The following is a 20818-nucleotide window of genomic DNA, read 5'->3' as shown; positions in this document are numbered from 1 at the left end:
GTCACTGTTTTCTACTCCAAGGCCAATACCAAGGCTGCCACCTTCTGGCCAATCAGTATTTCTACTCAGTAAACTATTAGGAATAACATGCAATGTCAGGCTGTGTACTTAGAATATGGCCACTATTGTCTTCCAGGTTAATGGGACCCATGTTGCACATTCTAACCACACAGAAGTGGTGAAACTCATTAAATGTAAGTTGTTCTTTCTGCATTTTCACAAAAGTTACATTTTAAAAATAAATCCCACAAAAAGGGACTAATTCTCGTTTTCATGTGTGTGTTCTAGCGGGCTCCTATGTGGCCCTCACAGTGTTGGGCCGGCCCCCCGGGCTTGCCCAGATACCTTTGCCCGAAGCAGAGCCAGATATGAGCTTATCTCCAAACTCTCCAGCACCACAGCGCCCCTGCAGTCCTCAGGACAGCATCTTACCTATTCAGCAGCCATGGGTACTAAAGACATGAGTTACTTCTGTTGCCTTTTTTCTATTTTCTGTCCACTTTCCGCAAATTTGTCATGCTTCTTTATCTTATTCCCCTTGGTCTGTCTATGCCCCCCTCCCTTTTCATAGATGCTGTCACATTTGTGGTACATCTCTAAATTTCATCCGCTCAAATCTTCTCTGGGGCTAAATGTCTTCTATATAACTGTCACACTATCTCTGTTAAATATAATAGAGAATTATATAACATGTGACTCTATCTCTCTCTGTTATGTGTGTGTGTATTTTACTATTATTAATTATCATTATTATTATATATAATTTTTATATATATATATATATATACACACACACACACACACACACACACACACACACACACACACACACATATATATATATATATATATATTTCACATTCACAGTTTTGCATCTTTTTCAGCTTCTCCTTTTTTTTCCCCCCACAGGATGAGAAAGCTGACGTCTTGGAGGTGAGCAAAGCGAACACGTGTCACTTGCTGACTAAAGGTTCTGGCATTAGAAAGAAGATTTGCCCTCTTTGATGCACAGCTGTGTTAAATTGAACTATTAAAACGAGTGCTGTTTTCTCTTTGGAAAATCAAAAGATCACTTGTATCGGAACATTTATGCGGAGGAGTCAAGTAGTATGTGTACTGTTTATTTAAATATTGCGGGGGGGGGGGTTAAATGCAGGAAACATGGGAAACAAATGTCAACATATTTGACATTTTACCACTTTCAAGCAAACTACAGGGACCTGCTATTACTGTTCTTGTGTCAATTTCCCCCTTCTTGCCATTCAGGCCATGAAGGAGGAGTACAGCAGAAACCCCTCCCCTAAACTACTGAAAGACATCCAGGAAGCTGAAAAACACATTCCTCAGCTGCAGGGTCAGCTCCCCAAGGCCATTGGGACAACACAGGTAGTTACCATAACATGCCCAAAGACATGGGATATCTGGGGACAGGTATCTAACGGCAACATCCAGGGAGGTGTTGTGGGATTCTTTTTCTTTTTGTGTAGAACATTTAGAGATTGTGCCAGACAAACATTAATCCAAAGCCCATCAGAGGATTAGACTTTCTCTGTGGGAAGCCACTCTTTTGTGTCTGAGTGACGGCTTATTTTATACACATCACACGCTGAGCCTTGTGCTATGTGCGTCAGCTAGTCTGCTACATTTAAATTTTTCAGTATTTATATTTTATGCAATTCCACTCTGAAAAGACTCTTAAAATGATTTATTAATCATTACCAGTGTATGTAGTTTATTTTGAAAAGTTGTTTGAACATGTGTCATAAAGAACATTGTAAATATTATTTGTTTATAATTAAAGATGTATAAATCTTTATAATCATTTTTAAAAAGTATTATTAACTCCTCAGGAGATTGTTCCAAGTGATGATGCAGATGAAGATGCATTTGTCCCCAAGGGAGAAAACAATGCAGACCTGTTCTGGAGCAGGACCCCTGTAAGTAATCACATTTTTAAACATCACAATCTAAAAATCTCTCTCAGTACCATATTTACATCAAATTCCAAGACCTGCTATGCTGTAGAATAATAATGCAAAAGTAAATGGAATCAGTCCTGCTTAGCTTTGGGGCTTATTTAGATCTAAACACCACCAGAGCAAGCATTATATTTATGTATACCTACTCTACATTCAGATGACTCTCAGGCATAGCAACCAATCTGTAATATAGTGTTTTAGGTCTTTCTCTCTCTCTCTCTCTCTCTCTTTTTTTTTTTTTTTTTTTTTTGTTAAATGAAATTTAGATGCATTACGGAGTTGTTGCTTTTTTTGTGTGTGTGTGTTCCTTCCCACTTTCAGATATCTCGCGTATTTCGGCCATCATCTCCAGAAAGCCTGTGTCCAAGAGAGTTCTCCTGCCCCAGCCCAAAGACCACACCCAGGAACAGCTACAACTCCTTCCACTTCCCAGAGACAGAGGACACCACTGATCTGGTAGCTTTGTGGAAATTATCCTCACACATATTATTTATTTACTCTGACTTTCCTCTAACTGTTACAATGTCCAAATGGGAGACACATATTGACCATACCTGACATCTCATCTACAGGACGCTCTGTCCCCTACCACAGTCAGCAGTCCCTCCTCGTCTCGCCTTGTTTCGCAGATCATTGGAGCTGAGGATGACTATTTTGATTCAGACCAAGAGCAGGTATTTTTTTGGGACATTATCTCTTCTATTTATTTGCCAAACCCTACATTTTTACAGAAAGCCCAAATACGATTTTCAAGTGACTTATAGGTTAAGATTAGAGGTAAACTTTTGTACTGACTGTTTTTCAGACAAACGGCCAGTGTAACAGCTTTAATAGTATTGAGCTGCTAAAGTCTCGCCCTGCCCACCTCGCAGCCTTTCTCTATCATGTCATCTCTCAGTTCGACCCTGCTCCTGTGGTAAGACTTCCTTCATATTTCTTGATGCCTTTTATGCATTATTTACAGTTTTTACGTAACCTAGGCCCTTTGCTGTGAAGAAAGTTCACCCAGTCACACGAAGCTGCTTATCATCTTGCTAAGTTAACCCAGTGTTTCCTGTTCAAGGTATGCACCACTCCCATGAACATCTGACCAATAACACTGATTTAGTGTACTGACCGCTGAGAATCTGATTTTACGAAGCAAGAATAAAGTATAATATTAGAAAAATATGAAGCAGTTGCACACATACAACAGAATGAAACTAACATACCTGCTGCAGATAAACCAGCGATATAAGATTAAAAGCTCTGAATAGTAGTTCTGAAAAGTGCTGTTTAATGTTTAAGGACTTTGAATGTTTTGGTCAGTAAGTCTGGGAAAAGAGCTGCTATATGAAGTCAGTGAAAATGTTTTTTAATAGTCTGAGAGCAAGTAAATATTAATACAAAAACTGAATTCAAATATGGGCTTTGACCTTCGGTGATATAAAGTCTTATATATTATATATTAATGTTTATTGAACAAGAAAATTGTTGTCAAATTGTTTGCAAGCAAGGAAAGTTGCATCTAAAAATCAGTATTTGTTATTGGTGCTCATTTTGGAAATGCAATACATTAGACAGCATTAAAAAATTTTGGACCCTCCCACTCTCCAAGCACAGAGGTCGTGAGATTTTTTTTAGGAATGGTGACACTATTTTCCAGTGAATTGATTGGTCAGTAGGTGTTGATTTCATACTTACCTAACAGGTAGGGTTCACAGCATAAGTTACTGTGGCACAAGTTACCTCAGTAAGAAGTGAACCACCTTTGTGGGACAGGAAACCCCGCCTTAACTATGAGAAGAAAGCTTAACTTGGCTTAAAACAAAATCCTGCTGTTTAGTAGACCTCTAGGAGACTCTACAGTTCCTACTTTTATTTTGATTTGTAATGTTTTGTTCCCTCAGCTGTGCTACCTCTATGCTGACCTCTACAAGCAGACCAACTCCAAAGAGACCAGACGGGTGTTCATGGACCTTCACAATTTCTTCATTGACCGGGGAGCAGTGAGTCTTCATCTGTCTTTACACGGCGAGCACACAATATAGTATTGCATTTAGATTATAGCAAATTATTGTAGCAAATTGAATTTAATCAATTTAATCTGGGTATTTCCAAACTCATACTAATGCGACCAAACAAAGCCTAAAAACACATTTTAACGTAGTCTTATATACAGGTCAGAACAGGGTGGTATATTTGCTCGTAATTGGCTATCATGCCTTTCATTGGAGATGATAAAGGAGGTTCAAGTGCACAATAAGACTAGAAAAGCACTATAAATGCCAGATCATTTACTGTTATGTGTCTTTATTTATGATCTGAACACATGCAAGACAGCATTTGGCAGTGTTTTGCTTGACTTCAGTACCTTCACTCCTTTATATCCCCGTTTGCTTTTAAAGTGTCGAACTGTTTCATTTTTGTTGCAGAATTTAAAAGTTGGTGTTCCTGAATCTGTCTCCGCTGATCTCGGTAAGTATTTCATACACAGCTTTTGTCTCATTTAGTTATCTAACCAGCATCATTTAGAGCGGGTGATATTTATTTTGTGCTGACTTTTTGTGCTTCTGCTGGGTAACTTTAGCAATTTAAGCACCCTCATTATACAGTCCCTGTAAGTCGATTCCTCAGCCAGCCAAGCACAGTCCTTGCCAAGGCCTTAAGAAATCAAATGCTCTGATGGTTTGGAAAGTATTGCTTAGCTTTAATACCACTTATTTATTGTGGACATGCTGCAACCCTTTGATATTTATTCTGTGTGTGTGTGTCCGTGCGTGCGTGTGTGTTTGCAGATCGGCGGCGGACAGAACTGATCCCAGAGGAGATAAACAGACAACATGTTCAAACACTGCAGGACTCTCTGCTCCCTGATATTCAGAAGAACCTTGAAGATTTCAGGTAAATTCAGAATTTGTATTTTTTGTGATGCTGCTGATTTAGCTGAGTTTCAGGATTTTGTTAGCTCCCACATTAGGCATATATAAAAGAAACAAAAGCTTTTCTCATCCTCTTCTTCATTGTTTCTCTAAAACATTATCAACCTGGTCACAGTAATAACAGTATACCTCCTGATGTGTTTGGTACTTGCAGGCAGAAGCGCAGTATGGGCCTAACAGTGGCTGAAGCAGAGCTGGGCAGACTGGACCAAGAGAGAGTCAGAGACCGCGGCACTCTCGAGCGGGAACGCTCATATGCTGAAAACATCATCGCGAAGATAGACGATATCCTGTGAGTAACTGATACATATACATGCTAGTTGGAAGCACATAATATTCAGTTTCATCAATTTTTATTTCTTGTACTGTTAACAGGGTAACTACTCAGCTCACAGAGGAAGAGAAATGGTAAGAAAACTTTGGTTGAAGCAAGTTTCTTAAATCAAGAGATTTCTAAGAGTGAACAACTCCCATGGCCCCTTCAGCCATCTGTGTCTGTGCTATATTTACATTCTGTAATATGCCTCTAAATTATCTAAGGGAGCTGTCGTGTCATGGCGTATTTTTATTAAATCTTTTCAGTCCTTGAAATTATCATTAGACAGCAATCTGCTCCCAAATTAAAAACTTGCCAGTGGTAGTAATTATTCACCTTTAAAGTACAGTCTTTGATGTTTCAAGCAAGAATACATATCGGTGTCATCCGAGCGCCACTCTACATCCCCCACAGTTGACAAATTAAGCGGTGGAGCAGTCTCTTAAAGAAAACATGTAATTTATGCAGTATGTTTATATTAAATAATTCAAAAGTGTGACTGATTGAAACAGTCTTGTTTGAAATGCCATATGGTCGCAGCACAGCCCAGATGGTTTATGTAGACGTTGTATGAGAACGACTGTTGTGACATATGGTACGAATCACAATATGGATACTTGCTCTCTTCAAATTTTAGCATTGTCTTGTTTTGTTAATTATAATTCAGAAAGCATCCAAACTCAAAGGTTGTCATGTTTTTTTTTTTAAGCACTACAATGCAGTATGTTATATATACGTACATGAAGCACCTTGGTGTGAGGGTCAAGGAACCTCGCAGCCTGGAGTCCAAACGGCTTCGGATCAGCTTTCTTCCCATGATTAAGGTAATCTAAATTCGTCTTGCACAGTGAGACTTCTTCCTCTTCCCCCATCACCTACATGACTCTCTTCTTGTTTTTGATGAACTCTACAGCGAGGCAACAAGACGGAAAAGGAAAGAGAAGAGAAAGTGAAAAAGGTTCCCAAGAATAATAAATTTAATATTCGTGTACCTCAGCGGCGGCCCAGCCGCATCGAAGCATCAGGTAAGAGAAGAGTTTTAAATTACCGAAAATAACAATGTAGCTTTCAAAGCTTTATATTATTTTGATACCACCTGTCTGTGTATTCAGGGGGTACGACCCAGGAGGGACGACCCAAGCCTCAGAAACAGATGTCTCAACCTGCACTGTCTACAAGTGATTATAAAGAATCTGGTCGTCTCAAAGGCAGCCAATCAAGCGAGGGCCCTGAACTTATACACTCCATGTCTGTCAACTCATCATCTCCAATTAGCGCCATCTACAGCTCTGACACCAGCAGAGACGCTGACATGGGTGAGCAAGCAGACAAATGAATTAAATGAAAAAACACGTGAAGAAGCGATGGCTATTAACTTGTTATCTGGCAGGTGGGACTCCAATATTTGGCCCCTGCAGGGTGAGTGAAATCCTTCAGTCTGACTCTCTGGACGGGTTGCCATGCTCTGCTTCGCAGTTTGACCCTCTATATAACCTGGACCAAGTGCCACAGGATGACAAAGAAAGTGACAGGTGCCTTTAGAGTCACATCTGCAGTAACACTGTTTCCCTTAAAAGTTCTTATTTTTATCACTGATTTCTCTGTCATTTTTTGTAGAACTCACGAGGGAACACCAAAAGCTATAAGAAGGCAAGAATACCAGATCATTTGGACTTTCTTATATTGATCTAAAAACCTAGGTGAAAAGCTAACTTTATTGTATCACTGTAGGCTTGAGGGACTCGGTGCTGCTGATATCCAGAGCGAGGATGACCAGGGAACAGATTCTGAGTGCGATCCCCCAAACTGGCAGCATCTGGTGCGTCCAGAGGTTCTAGCCGGTCTCAGGCCTCATGAAATCAAGAGACAGGAAGTTATCCACGGTGAGGACTGGGACTGTCAAACTCCCCTGAAGCTAATGTGTTTTCAAAGGATACTCTCCATATGCTTTAAAATACTACAGTATACAGAATATAGTGCGTAGACGAGAAGACAAATACGCAGCATTTGCTGGGATCCAACCCAAGCTGCTGTCAGATGTGTTTTATGCTGAAATGTGCAAATACCTGCCAGCTCGAATTAACATCTTGCGTTGTCTGTAGAGCTGTTTTACACAGAGCGTGCACATGTACGGATGCTGAAGGTTTTGGACAACGTTTTCTACCAGAAGCTCACCAAAGACTCCATCCTGCCTCCTGCTGACACCAAGAATATTTTCTCCAATCTGGAAGAGGTTCTGCAGCTGCATGGTACACTAGAAACACACATCTCCTCTGCCTCTGAGCCACTAAGAATCAATAAAATGCCTGAAAAGTCCTGTAGTGTAAATTTAATTCCATTTTAAAGTAAGGCCAAACTTAACAACATACAGACGCTCACATTATCATTTTGCATTCCTTTTTTTTTTCTTTTTTTTTTTTAAATCTTGTACACACACATGCTGATAGTTCCTCCTATTTAAATTTCAGTTAACATATCAGATCAAATGGCTGCCGTTCGGAAGAGAAATGACTCTTCAGTAATTGATCAGATAGGAGACGACTTGCTTTCCTGGGTGAGTACAATTTTCATGCCAAAATTGTATTTTCTCTTTCATATAATTCATTCTATTGAATAAAATTCAAGATGACTGATGTGGTGGGGAGAAAAAAAACATTGTGTACAAAGAAATGGAACTGTTGCCCAAAATTGCTTCATAACGAGAAAAAAAAATGTTGACGTTGGCTTGAGATTGTCGAATTATAAAGCTGAGAAAAGCAATCTTTTGGGATGACGTGTGCACAGGGATATGGGTATGTGCAGTTTATATATGACAGCCATGGTAATAGGCCTTTTTCACCACTTAAATCCTTCTAAAATGGAAAAAAAGGAGGGAAAATAATCAAACACGACAGAGAGGAACATCTGCCCTCCCCAGTAAGATGAAATGGGAGTGAGAAAAATGAAAGCCCGGTCCCTACTAAATGATGTCACTCAATACCCTAGATCTGGCTGACATCTCGGCTTCTTAATATTGTCAGTGATATATGAGAAGTGAGGTAGCGGCGTATGAGCTCAATGGGAGAAGTGGAGGGAGTAGGATAAGTAGGCTAATCAGTCCCCTAAGGGTCTAAACATTGATCTAGTCTGGACTGAAACTTAAGCTGTCTCTGCTGCAAGGACATAAGCCTGGACGACCCCCCCCCCGGGAGTCAGCCACTCGTCATAGCGGTTAAATGCTACATCTACTACCTGACCCATATTGACTGAGTTTCTATCCATCTCTGTCCTGTCTTGGGTTGGGTGGTAACAGTTCAGCGGTGGAGAGGAAGAGAAGATCAAGCAGGCGGTGGGGACGTTCTGCAGTAACCAGCCTTTTGCTCTGGAGCTCATAAAGACCAAACAGAAGAAGGACTCGAGGTTCACTTCATTCATTCTGGTACGCATGTCACTGCGCACACTGTGTATACAAGGTGTTCACAGAAGATAACCATTCAGGCTAAGGCTCACAATTTGTCAATCAGAGGGTTTTAACAATGGTTGTGTGGATCTAAATAAAAACCCAAGCTTACTCTTGTTCTAACTTAGTCTCCTTTTATACTGAAAATTATGCATTTGGGCTGTTTTTATGCCTGCTTAAGGGTACTCTACTTATATTTTGCTTCTTTGCAGGAGGCAGAGAGTAACAGGCAGTGTCGCCGACTGCAACTCAAGGACATCATTCCTGTGGAGATGCTGCGGCTCACCAAGTACCCTCTGCTGCTCGACAACATTGTCAAGTACACAGGTGTGGTAGTGTTTTCTTAGTAATCAGAGCTCTCTTACCACAGTTGGCAAGGATTTGTTCACATTGTAATTACTTTGCGTGCACAAGGACCTTAATGCACAACTCGTGAAGGATCTAATCTGATCATTGTGACAGGCCTTTACTTAAACGAATAGCTGCAACTCTATCATTATCATTATTATTATTATTATTATTATCATCATTATTATTATTAGAGCACATTTAGTTTGCAGATTATTTTTGTAAACTGTGAAATAAAATACTGCAAACAAGTCCAAGTACTTAAGCACACAGACTCTTTCATGGGAGTTAAAGTCCCCTGACTAGATAAATAGTTTTCTTTCTTATTTTTTAATTATTCATTGCTTAACATATTTATTAGGCTTCCTGTCATAAAAACTGCTCTCAAAATTAAATAAAGTGTTAGTTTTGATGGCAAATTGTGATTTACTTTTAGCCTTTTACTAAAACATCATTTAGTTTTGGTAGTAATTAAGTCTACTAAGTATCATAAGATTAAAGTAGATTAAATCTAAAGTTGATAAAGTGGCTAAAATATAAAGTGTAAAAGTCTGATGCATTATGTTCTGTGACATCAAATGGGAAATGTGTGCACGTGTCCCCTGGTTTCTTTCTCCCCAGCTTTGACATAAGAAAGAAAGAAAAGTTGTACTGTTTTTTGTTTTTGTTTTTTTAGGGGTAGATCAAATGTGTTCATCTAACCTTACTGCACAAGGGGATTACTTCTGATTGGATCACTTCCAAACTCATCCCGTCTTTCTACACAGCTTAATTAGTTCTGATAGGATCTCACTGTCTCTCCAGAATATTTTTATCTTGGTTTTTTATGTGTATAAGTATAATATTCTTATTTATTTGACAAATAAACTGAATTCACATTTTTATATCCAATATGGACTTCTCTGAGAAGTCAGAAATTATTCAAGGTTAAAATTATTCAAGGTTTCAACCACAAAAAAAAATCGTTCTTCTTCTGTGCAGAGATGCAGGTAAATAACTGTAATTTGGTATCTTCATCTAAAAATAATATGCTTTACTATTTTTTCTGCTTTTTCTGTAAACCTGTGAAATTGAAAATTCAAAGGTAACAACAGTAATTATATTATAGCTATACAAATGTTATTTACATAAAATGGCATATGTGTACCAGTGGCTTAACCATTACAGACACTTAAAATATGATTTTGATAATTATCAATAATGTTAATTTAGTGCAGCTGTAACATCAACATACATTAGGGTGGTGCTCTAATACATTTGATGAGCACTGTATATCAGCCATCTAGTTCATCACAGTAGCTGTGTAGCCTGGCTTACCAGTAAAAGTGTGGCTTTAAGTTTGGCTGCAGTGCTGCAGCACGCCCTCATGTGACCTCCTTGAGCAGAGTTCAGTTATCATATCCACATTCATCATGTCACAATCCTCGTGCCAATTAGTTCTTATTGGTGACTTAATACAACATGTAAATGAATTTACCCATAACTATGGGCACAAACAAAAAAAATAATGGTATCTCATTTGCATCTGATAATCTGAATGCAGCATAAAAGAATGGATGAGTTACAGAGACAAATAGAGAGATTATCATTTTAATGGTCCTGCAGCAGCAGTGCACATTTTTGGGGAATGTCGTGCCCATTATTTGGGCCATCATTTTAGTCTGGGGCGGCCTTTGGGTCTCACTCGAGACAATGCACTAACGATAAAGAATAACCAGCTATTAGGGGACTGAAGTGTGCTCCCCCTCCCCCCAAAGCCTTGTCATAATTTTTTGGGAATGATGGCGTGTTAATGGCCAGAAGAAATATCAATTTGTCGGACAGTCCTCTGCAGAACCGAGGAGGCCTTACTGGTTAATGTCGTCTTTCAGACAATGCAGAGGAGAAGGAGAAAGTTAAGCAGGCAGCCGACTGCTGCAGAAAGATCCTCAGTCACGTCAACCAGGCTGTGAAGGAATCTGAGGACAAACAGGTGTGGTTTGGGTTTTTTTTTTTTTTTTTTTTTTTTTAATTGAATCTCCTTTCCATTTTTTTTTTTTTGCTATTATCTGGATTTGTTTTCCAACTTCCTCTTCAGCTCTCAGTCCTTCCTTTTTACTCTGGCTGGATATTATTTCCACTGCTTCTGCTCCACAGGCAGCAGTATCTTCTTAAAGAGGACTTACTTATCCCATTTTTTTCCATCTGTTTATTTCAATCCCTTCCTCTAGAGGTTGGAAGACTATCAGAGACGATTGGACCTCTCTTCTCTAAAGCAGACAGACAACCCAATGATCCTGGAGCTAAAGGTGAGTTATCTGCCCAGCCCTCTTTTAGCTTCAGTTAAAGCATACTCACTTGTTGTACACCCACATTCACTGTTTGAAATATGTGCTAGATAGAAAAATAGCACTGCGCAGAGCAGAAGCCAGTAGTTAAAAGCTTTTGTTTTTATTTCCTGTTCCATAACATTCAGAACTTGGATCTGACAAAGAAAACGATGGTGCATGAGGGTCCACTGTCATGGAAAGTGAACAGGGACAAAACTATCGGTTTGTTCTGATTGATTTACACGAGTTTCACTGTTGCTGTTTAGCTCAAAGGTGACCACTACTTACACCACATCTTTCAATTTTCTCTCAGAGTTGTACACACTCCTCCTGGAGGACATCCTGGTTCTCCTACAGAAACAAGATGAGCGTCTGATACTGAAGTGTCACAGCAAAAACCTGGCGGGCACTGCAGATACCAAACATATCTTCAGCCCTATCATCAAACTCAGCACGGTGCTGGTGCGCTCAGTGGCCACAGGTCAGTTAACACATAAACTCTGAGGATTTATTACTAGAATAAGGTATGATATAATACAGGCTCCATCCATAGAGTAATATTCATTAATAACCCTGTCTCCTGCCAGACAACAAGTCCTTCTTTGTTCTTTCGATGTCGGAAAACGGAGCCCAAATCTACGAGCTAATGGCGCCCACTGTCTCAGATCAGAGAACGTGAGAGCAAATCTCCTTTGATTGATTCATTTAAATCTCATTGTTCCGGTTGTTATACGAGCTGATGACTGTTTCATTTCCCTGCACAAGGTGGCAGCGTCTAATCACGCAGAGAGCTGAAGCCATGAAAGTTAAGCCTCACAGCGTCATACCATTACCTCAGACCGTGTATGTTACTTACTAATTTGAGCACATCTAATGGGTCAGGGTTTATGCTCGTTATTAACACAAGATTCTGCTCGTGTGCCAGTGGGGAGAGAGACGGCGTGGAGATCATTACAACGGGAGTTTCCAGGTTGAGTAGAGACACGGACCGCACATCCACTGGCAGCACCCAGTCCACAGGTAACTGGAGCAACTCATTTCCTCGTTCCGTTTCTTCGTCCTACTTAAATATGTGTCGCTATACTTCTGTAATTAAACCCTTGTGATAACTCTTAATTATACCTTCATAGATAAGGAAAGCAGTCCAGTCTGTAGAAGCGCACTGCAGACGTCGCTACCTGGCAGTAATCCATTTGAGGGAGTGAAGACTGAGGAGGAAGAAGAAGGCTTTGTGGACCCAGAACTTTCTTATCCAGTGGCTGAGGATTGCAGAGGAGCCTCGTTTAACATGTTCCCCTCGAGGGCAGACGAAGCACTGAAAACATGTAAGGGCACAAAACCGATGGATTGACGCAAATGAAACGTATGCTTGGAACGATCCAGCTGTACTGTGTAAATCTATCACCTTTTTCTTTTTTCTTTTTTTCTTTTTTTGCTCAGTGGCAGCATTAAAGCAGGTGTTAGTCACCCAGCTGATGTCCCAGGAAGCTGCAGAGCAAACTAAACGCTCCACGGGGGCTCGCCTCCTCAGGACCACCTCTCTGCGCACCCCCATAGACAGCCGTGCACGAGTGACAGTCCACAACGGCTCAGAGAAGACCGGCTCCCAGACAGACGACCTGGCTCAGGACCTGGGTTCAGGAGACACCGGCTTCTTTGACTCGACTGATGACTATGGTAGGTCTGGGCAGTCAGAACAACTCATGGTTTAAATAGAATAAACTGACATTAAACATAAATGTTCGCCTCGTCCTGATCCTTCTCGTTTTCCTTTGATTCTTTCAGCAGCGTATTTAGTCCTGGAGGGTTACGGTGGCCCAGGGGAGAGCAGCACAGATGATGACATCTTAGCAACAACCACAGGGAAGCAGCTGAGCACTTCCCAAGGCTGCGCTGCTGACTCGGGCATCAATTTGAGATTTTCTTCAACATCACAGGCCGGCAGCCTCTCCTCTTTCAGCAGACAGGTCCTCTCTCACCTTCGAAATCTTCAGGCCAACCTCAATTATCTGAAGGTAACCGACACTTAATCCTTTACAGCTCTGAAACACACACACACACTAACTGGTATCATGCACATACACAGTAGTCATTTTTATTGTGTAATCTGGCAGCAAATTATTTTTCTCCCACAGGAGGTTGAGGCCAAGTACAACAGTCTAATACAGCAAAGGCCAGAGAGATCAGCAGCAGACACGGATGGAAACAAAGGTATCTCACTTCATGCTCAGCGCTGACGAATGAATAACTGGTTCTTAATTTATGAATCACTTCCTGTATCTGTTCCTTTTCTGATCCCAGATCTTGCTCTCTCTCCCTCCCTCAGATAAGAGATAGTGGAAGTCTGTGCAGCAGCTTTTGGCTCTGGTCCCAAAGAGGAAGTACCGACTTGTAGTCTGTTCCTACTTCTCATGTCCTGGACTTTCTGGACGTCTTATAAGCTTGTCCTCTCACTGCTGAGCCCTGGGTTTTTTTTGTTTTTTGTTTTTTCCATCAGTTGCCACAGAGAATAAGAGACTTAAGTGTGAGCAAATGTTTGAAGGGAGGAGTCATCTATTCGATGCCGTGCCCCCCATCCTCTTCCTCCTCCTCCTCCTCTTCCTCCTCAGCACAAGGCAATCAGGGAAGTGGGATTGCGCCAGAACCTCACCCCCCTCCCCTTTTACCATTTAACACCCATATCCCTCGAATCCCTGCAAGAAAGAGAACTTATACCAAAATGTACAAAGAAGTGTGTTGAGAATATATATATGAAACACAAAACAAGAAAAGGAAAATTTTAAGATAATGTATTAAGATTTTTTTTTTTTATCCCAAGATGTATTTATTTTCTCTCTTTTCGTTTTTTAAAGTGTTTCCCATATTGCTTGCATGCTTTAGGCCATGGTGTTACAGTTTTTGGCTGCTTCTCCTGCTTCAGTCACACGGGGGTTAGTGGGAGAGCCGAGTGCTCGCTAGCATAAAAGCACCCTAGCACACCTTGCTGAATTGCAGGACTGTATTCGGACTGAAGAGGCCAGAGTTGCACTGCTGATGGATGGATCCCATTGTGTTAAAATGACCTGTGTTTCGAGTCTTGAATTTCAGATAAATTCTAGGCGTGGTGTTAACTAGAATGAAGAGTCTGCCGGCTCTGATCTGGTCCTGTTGCATTTCTGTGCTGACTCCTTCGTCCTCTTCGCTCTGGGGGGTGTTTCGCCTCTCGTCTGCTCCTCTTCTCCTTTTGCGTGTGATTCTCCCTCTTCTTTTTCCCCGTGACCATGTTTGAGTGTCTTCCCTCTCTTCCTCACTGCCTAGTGGCTTCGATGCTTATTTATCCCTTCCAACGCTTTATGTCATGCTTCCTCATCTGCCTCTGGGTGTCTCGCCCTGTTCCCCTCTTCTCCAAGGAGCGGTCATGCTCGTTCAGTGTCAGCTCCTGGCAAATGCTGCTTTCTTTCTGCTACTATTGGCAATGCTGATCTGACTGCCTGATATTCTAATAATGTCATGAAGTTCAACATATTCTGTACAATGATCAAGTTGGAAGGTTTATGCATAACTTTACAAAATAAATGGTGCCATGACACATTCAAAAAAGAAACCGGTGTGTGTGTTGTTTTATTTTTATTTTTCCAGTCTAACAAAAGAAGACCTCTAGTCTGGTGACGTTTTCAGGAATTGCTGAATGATTGGAAAAATGATCAGTTGCTTGACTTGTATCTAAATATTAAATAATAAACACACAGAATTGTGACTGTAAACCTATTTTTCTTTTTTTTTAATCTGTCTGGTTGAATTTTAGGTCCTGCTGAAAATACTGTGCCTTCTGTTCATAATATCCCTCCTCCTGTCTTTACACATATGGAGTGGAAATTTTTCAGATGTCTATGCTGATAAATTCACTCCAGACATCTTTCTGTGAGATTATTGTGCACAAATTCTTCACGGTTCTGTTAATTTCTGCTGTCCTAATATATTAATTTTGCAATGATGGGTGCAAATTCATTCATTCATTTACAGTAAATTCCCCAGAAGGTTAAACCTTATAACCTACACTAAGCAACTTTTTGCCACTTTCAAGCAGGATATAGGGAGAGAACACAGTGACAGTTACCTCTATGTAGATATCCAGTATATACAAAGCAGCAGTAGGACTTAGTGGTAGTACGAGTATTCACTATTAATAGTCTTTTTTTTGATAGAGGAAAAAATCTAAATGTATGTTGTTATTAAAGCTAGTTTAAGCTCCGCCTGTTTGATATCTAGGGATATTCAGCATGTGAGGCAAATGTGTAACCCAATACACTAAGGAGCCTGTAAATAGACTTATAAAATACCTAAAACGAGTCAAACTTTTTGAGATAACAAATTTGTTTGAAAGAAAATTCTCAAAGTGAATTTGACAAATATTTAAGGGGGGAAAAGAAGAACTGGAGGATTTGCTCTGTGATCAGGTTTATTCAGAGTTCTGGTTTCTTGACCAAAAAAGTTATTTTTCACTTTATGGTTTTAACATTTTAAACGTTATTCAATTTTTTTTTCAGTGGTGCCATTTTAATTGGTTAATTATTCTACCTAATATGGTCCTAATGCAGCATTCGAGTTGTAGACGCCTCAAAGTTTCCTAATAGAATTTCAGGATTGAGTAGTGGTAGTTTTTCATTTATTTCAGAAAGCAAACAATTACTACCCAAGCTAAATGGCAAATAAATTTATGAGTTAGCTGATATGAATAAATGTGTTTTATTAAGTGATGTGGTGGAGAATAAATAAATGGAAGCGTATAATTTTCTGTTTGTGCTACTTTAGATAGTCTGGAGGCTCATTATGATTTTCACTCCTTTTCAGTGATTTTACTTTAGTAGTTGTAGGTTGTGAACAAAACTAAACCAGCTGTTCTGTTACTATGTGTGGTTTGCATTAAGATACATTATGTGTATAATATAGTTAAAGTGTGTCTAATTTGGTAACAGTTGTAAGAATGCTCCAACACTCTCCCTTCTGCCATGTTATAGCTAAGCCTTAAACTTAGTATCAGAAGTGTTTTCTTTTAGCTCCAACAAATTTTGGGGAGTTAATTATAAGCTATAGTTATAGCCTCTGGAGTCTCTTGCTTTCGGAGACAGTTTAAGTAAATCAATTTAATATTAAAATAATGAAACTGCACTTTAATCTGTGTAAGTGATAGTCGGATACTTGCAGGAATTCACTGCACTGTGAATGAATTCAAGGCTTGAACTTTCCAACCATTCAGCAGATGACATCCTGCATGCGAGTAACTGAAAACTGGATGACACATGAAGTATTACAGATCTCTTTCCCCCCGAAGCAACTTCCCAATTGAAAACTGGGTTGAAAATGTGGACAGCGCAGGCAGTTTGAACCACTTTAATGTTACCTTCATAGTCAACTATACGTTTGACCTTAAACAGAATATATTTTCCTAGACATTCGGCAGCACTAAATGTCAGAGTGCGTGAGCCATCGTAAAGGAAACCACGAGAGAGGTTTCGATCAAAGATGCCAGAAAAGGTGGTGTTCATTACCAGCAGGTGGCAAACTTCCACCATTAAACTTCATGTGGAGAAGACCCACCCTAAAACCTGCAGTGACATCAGTGTTTTAAATAACCTAGGGTGCCCACTGATTTTCCACATACATTTGACTCCAGAGTCTAACAAATAAATGGCCCAAGAAATGCATCTTGCCGGCCTCCATAATAAGACAAAGCAACAGTCAAGAGAATCCCACAGAGGACTGTGTGGCATTTATTGTGACTTTGTTCAGGTTTACTGCTACCTGTCTTGTTTCTGGCAGTGATTTTTGCAAAGTGCGTCTGAGCGGAAAGCAGGATGAAGCCTCGCAGCCCGAATGACACGCTCCCTCTTTCCTTCTCTTCGTCAGCCCAACTGTTGGCTTGCTGCAATGAGAGAGAGGAGAGGATATCTTACGAGGAGACAATGTGAATCCACATGAGGTATAAATGGTGAAAGAAAAAGAAGGAGCAAAGCCAATAAATTAAGAGTAATAGAAAGGAAGTGGCGAGGGCAGAGTGTGATAAAGACACAGGGAAGATGAGGAGAGGACAGAGGCAGACGAGAGGGGATGGTAATTGATTGTCTCGTTTCTCCACATGCACCTGTCATCGAGCTAATTGGAGTGGCGAAGACAAAGAGGAGAGAGGTGTCAGTCACAGCGGAGCCTTCCAGGAGGGCAATTCAGGTCAAGCTCTGATAAGACGACCCCTTTCTCCTCAGCACCTTCAGCTATGCAACAGTGTCCCGAGGAGACGGGCGGGGAAAATTAAGCTTTATCCTTTCGGAGGAATCCAAAATATGTCCTGTTAACATCCAAAAGCAGAGGTCCTGCATTGTCATTATTCTCTTTTTTTTCACCCACTAGGCATTTTGAGTTGTGTCATCTTTTAAATATAGTATAAAAACATAACAGAGCACACTTACCCACATGGTTTCGGATGCTGATTTGCATAAATTTTGGATACATGCTCGAGGTTGAAAATCAAGTTGAGGATTTGATGTGTTTACCTGATGCTGTGTAACACAAAGAGCTCGAGCTCATGATTATAGTGGAGCGCATCATTATGGTTGTTGCCACGGGGCTTAATTCTAAGATAAGGATGCTTGACTAAATAACTCGGCTGTGACAGGAACAAACAGGAGGGGGTTTTTTTTCTTTAGAATCTGGGCTTTTTTATCCACACTTCCACAAAAAAAGAAACACAGCACTGCAAACATCGCATTCTGAACAGCTCCTAAAATCAAGGTTCTGTGTGAACATCTAGACATGCACCGACTTTTCTACTCTACACGAGCACTGAAAGCATTTTATGCAACATCTCTCATTCACCCAGGCATTTTTCTATGACAAAGTGCTTTCTATCTAATACTTACACATCAGGAGCAACTCGGGGTTCAGTGTGCCAAAGGATGCTTTGTTATGCACACTGAGGCAGCCGGTGATTGAACCACCAACCCTCCAATTAGGACATGACCTGCTGCACCTCCTGAGCCACAGTTAGCTAACTAAATAATGTTTAAAACCAACTGCCTAATTTTGTGTGGTTCCCCCTCAAAGAAACACAGCTCTGACCTGTTGAGGAGTCTCTTTAAGACCTCTTAAGACATCCCAGTAATGACCTGAAAGCTGAGAGGCTTTAAAGAAACTGACTTTCTGTTCCAGCATGGTGAGGTGGAGTTGAGGTACAGGACACGCTGGAGAGGTTATCATCTCTGCGTTCCTCTGGATAAACTGGAGGAGGTGGCTGGGGAAAGGTAGGACAGCCCCTACCTAAGCAGCCCCCTCAACCCGGGCATGGGTATACGGAAGAAAATGGATGGATGGACGTTCCAGCACATCCCACAGATGACTGATTGGATTGGGTAAGTTTAAGGCCAAGTCAACACCTTGAATTCCTTCAAACCATTTCTGAACAATTCCAGAGTGAGAGGTTCACTGCTATTGGCAATAGTTAACATGAAGAGGTGTCTGCAGCAGCGCATCATTCACACGTATACCAGGGTTCAAGGCTTCCCAGCAAAACATAACACACAACGCCTCCGAAACGTTGCCACTTTCCCATAGTTCATCTCTTCCGCAGGTAAATGAAACACACTCACAAGGCTATCTGCACGATGTTAAAGGAAAGTTAGACGCTCTTGTGCCTATCATAGGTGCTTTAGATGGTGGACAAAGGTCAGCATGACCCCTGAATGATTCCTATTATAGCCGGTACTCAGAGCATCGTGCATATTGTCCTTCCTTGAGCCACTTTTGGCAAACGCCACTGACTGTAAATCAGGAACGCCCGCAAGACTTGCATTTTGAAGATGACTCAGTTGTGTAACTATCAGAGTTTGGCGCTTGTTAAAATGAGTCAGAATCTTATTTTTTGGTCCAGTTTTCAGCTGCCACAGTAAACTCCAAGAGGTAGCTGATACATCTAATACATCCCAACACAACCTTGATAGGCAGTAGTGTGAGAAGATAATCAATATCCTTGCCAAAGATTTTCTCATGTATCTCGGTAATGTTTCCAGTGGGGATACACTCACATCAGTATTTACACCTCAGGTAGTCTGTCAGCAGCCTGTGCTCATCTTTTATCATTGGTCTAGTTAGTTGGTGCTTAACTCGTTGCTACAGCTGGTGGCATTCAGCAGCACCACCCAATAAAAGTTTCAATAATAAACGTAAAAACAGAATGCTGCTCCTCCTTTAATCCCTTCATCAGTATTCATTGGCAGCATGACGCACACGAGCATCAGCGTCAGCCGCTGTTCCTATCAATATAAAGTCAGTCACCAGTGCGAAGATTGTGTGAGGTCAAACTTAAGATCAGTCAACAAAATAATTAGTCATAGTCCTCCATTACTTCTGTGTAGCTCTTCTAGCAGAGGCACAGCGGGGTTATTTTCTTTCTTTTTCCTTTTCTGTGCAATATATCACTGACTAGTTTTGTGGCGCTCATCAAAGGCTATTATATTTCAAACCGCGGAGGAAATAAATAAATAAAGAAGAAAAGAATGTGAACAGCTTAGAAAAAGTTATAGTGGAATTTAAAAAAAAATCAGCTATTCAGATTGTGATTTATGGCTACGGCTACTCTCTCTCCACTTTCCAGGGGGAGAGAGGGATGGTGTCTGCACCTGCTTGTCAAACCAGAATAATTAGGTTGTTTTTTCCTCACCACCTCCACCGGGTTTTAACAACTTTTTTAAAAAAAAATATTTGCATTTTCAGATGCCCTCCCCATGTATTCAAATCCAAACAAGATGTTTTTGGAAATTATTTAAGTCAATCAAAGACAGTTCTTTCTTTTTTCCTTTTTTTTATCCCAGAGAAGTCACCTCAATAATAAGCTGTTTCCACAAACGATGCCCGTGACCTTATAAGATTGATTTTCATGCTGCTCTTCTCTCCTTTCATCGAGCAGAAGCCAATATCGGATGGATTGGGGCTGAAGATCAATGTGCCATCCGCAGTCTGGTTAATCCATAGCCTCTCTGGAGTAATCTGTGTCCCAAGCACAACAATGAGCCAGGCAAGCCGTGGAGAGGGTGCGTTAAGCCAATGCAAAGAGATGAATGAACTGACTCCTTTAAATGAAAGTGATATGCCTTAAAAAAAACAAACTGAGAGAGCAAAGATCCATGCATACCAAACAACGAAGAGGATGCCTGAACCCATTCAGCGACTGCTGCTGCTGCGGGATGCTTTTTAATCAACCTGTCCAGTAATGAATAGGCACCTGTGGCTCGGCGTGGCTTGGCTCAGTGTTAACCCTGTCTAATTACGACACCGCGGTTTGATGGAGTATCTCGGTAAAAAGCTCCAGGCAGGGCCAGCTGGCACTGGGCTCCCTGGTTCAGTCTGCTGTGAAAGAGAAACCGGAGAGAGAGGAGCACATGGGCGCTGAGCTGTTGAGCTGTGACCTGGGACCACACCCGGGCTTAAAGAACCTCAGGGCCGCGGCAGAAATCGATGGCGCTATTGGCAGCCACGCT

At 40.9% G+C, this 20818-nt stretch overlaps 1 protein-coding gene across 3 annotated transcripts in view; it reads left to right on the top strand.

The window, feature by feature from the left end:
• arhgef12a (Rho guanine nucleotide exchange factor (GEF) 12a) overlaps positions 1 to 14895 on the top strand; it is a 41315-nt gene extending 26420 nt beyond the window's left edge. For all 3 annotated transcript variants that reach the window (XM_005455817.4, XM_025897942.1, XM_005455818.4), the window contains 35 exons: positions 137 to 194; positions 289 to 449; positions 910 to 933; positions 1267 to 1386; positions 1851 to 1937; positions 2301 to 2435; positions 2552 to 2653; positions 2785 to 2895; positions 3869 to 3967; positions 4394 to 4436; positions 4757 to 4862; positions 5055 to 5192; positions 5276 to 5308; positions 5926 to 6040; positions 6130 to 6241; positions 6329 to 6532; positions 6607 to 6748; positions 6834 to 6866; positions 6948 to 7099; positions 7319 to 7465; positions 7685 to 7770; positions 8509 to 8634; positions 8868 to 8982; positions 10875 to 10975; positions 11214 to 11291; positions 11459 to 11534; positions 11626 to 11793; positions 11900 to 11987; positions 12078 to 12155; positions 12238 to 12332; positions 12443 to 12637; positions 12753 to 12989; positions 13098 to 13327; positions 13448 to 13523; positions 13639 to 14895. In XM_005455817.4, the coding sequence (XP_005455874.1) occupies positions 137 to 194; positions 289 to 449; positions 910 to 933; positions 1267 to 1386; positions 1851 to 1937; positions 2301 to 2435; positions 2552 to 2653; positions 2785 to 2895; positions 3869 to 3967; positions 4394 to 4436; positions 4757 to 4862; positions 5055 to 5192; positions 5276 to 5308; positions 5926 to 6040; positions 6130 to 6241; positions 6329 to 6532; positions 6607 to 6748; positions 6834 to 6866; positions 6948 to 7099; positions 7319 to 7465; positions 7685 to 7770; positions 8509 to 8634; positions 8868 to 8982; positions 10875 to 10975; positions 11214 to 11291; positions 11459 to 11534; positions 11626 to 11793; positions 11900 to 11987; positions 12078 to 12155; positions 12238 to 12332; positions 12443 to 12637; positions 12753 to 12989; positions 13098 to 13327; positions 13448 to 13523; positions 13639 to 13649 (3882 nt within the window). In that variant the 3' untranslated portion in view covers positions 13650 to 14895. The remainder of the gene's footprint in view (positions 1 to 136; positions 195 to 288; positions 450 to 909; positions 934 to 1266; positions 1387 to 1850; positions 1938 to 2300; positions 2436 to 2551; positions 2654 to 2784; positions 2896 to 3868; positions 3968 to 4393; positions 4437 to 4756; positions 4863 to 5054; positions 5193 to 5275; positions 5309 to 5925; positions 6041 to 6129; positions 6242 to 6328; positions 6533 to 6606; positions 6749 to 6833; positions 6867 to 6947; positions 7100 to 7318; positions 7466 to 7684; positions 7771 to 8508; positions 8635 to 8867; positions 8983 to 10874; positions 10976 to 11213; positions 11292 to 11458; positions 11535 to 11625; positions 11794 to 11899; positions 11988 to 12077; positions 12156 to 12237; positions 12333 to 12442; positions 12638 to 12752; positions 12990 to 13097; positions 13328 to 13447; positions 13524 to 13638) is intronic.
• Positions 14896 to 20818: the final 5923 nt, after the last annotated feature.

The sequence above is a fragment of the Oreochromis niloticus genome, linkage group LG14, assembly GCF_001858045.2.
Source record: "Oreochromis niloticus isolate F11D_XX linkage group LG14, O_niloticus_UMD_NMBU, whole genome shotgun sequence".
Lineage (NCBI taxonomy): Eukaryota > Metazoa > Chordata > Actinopteri > Cichliformes > Cichlidae > Oreochromis > Oreochromis niloticus.
This window is presented reverse-complemented; position numbering and strand designations above follow the sequence as displayed.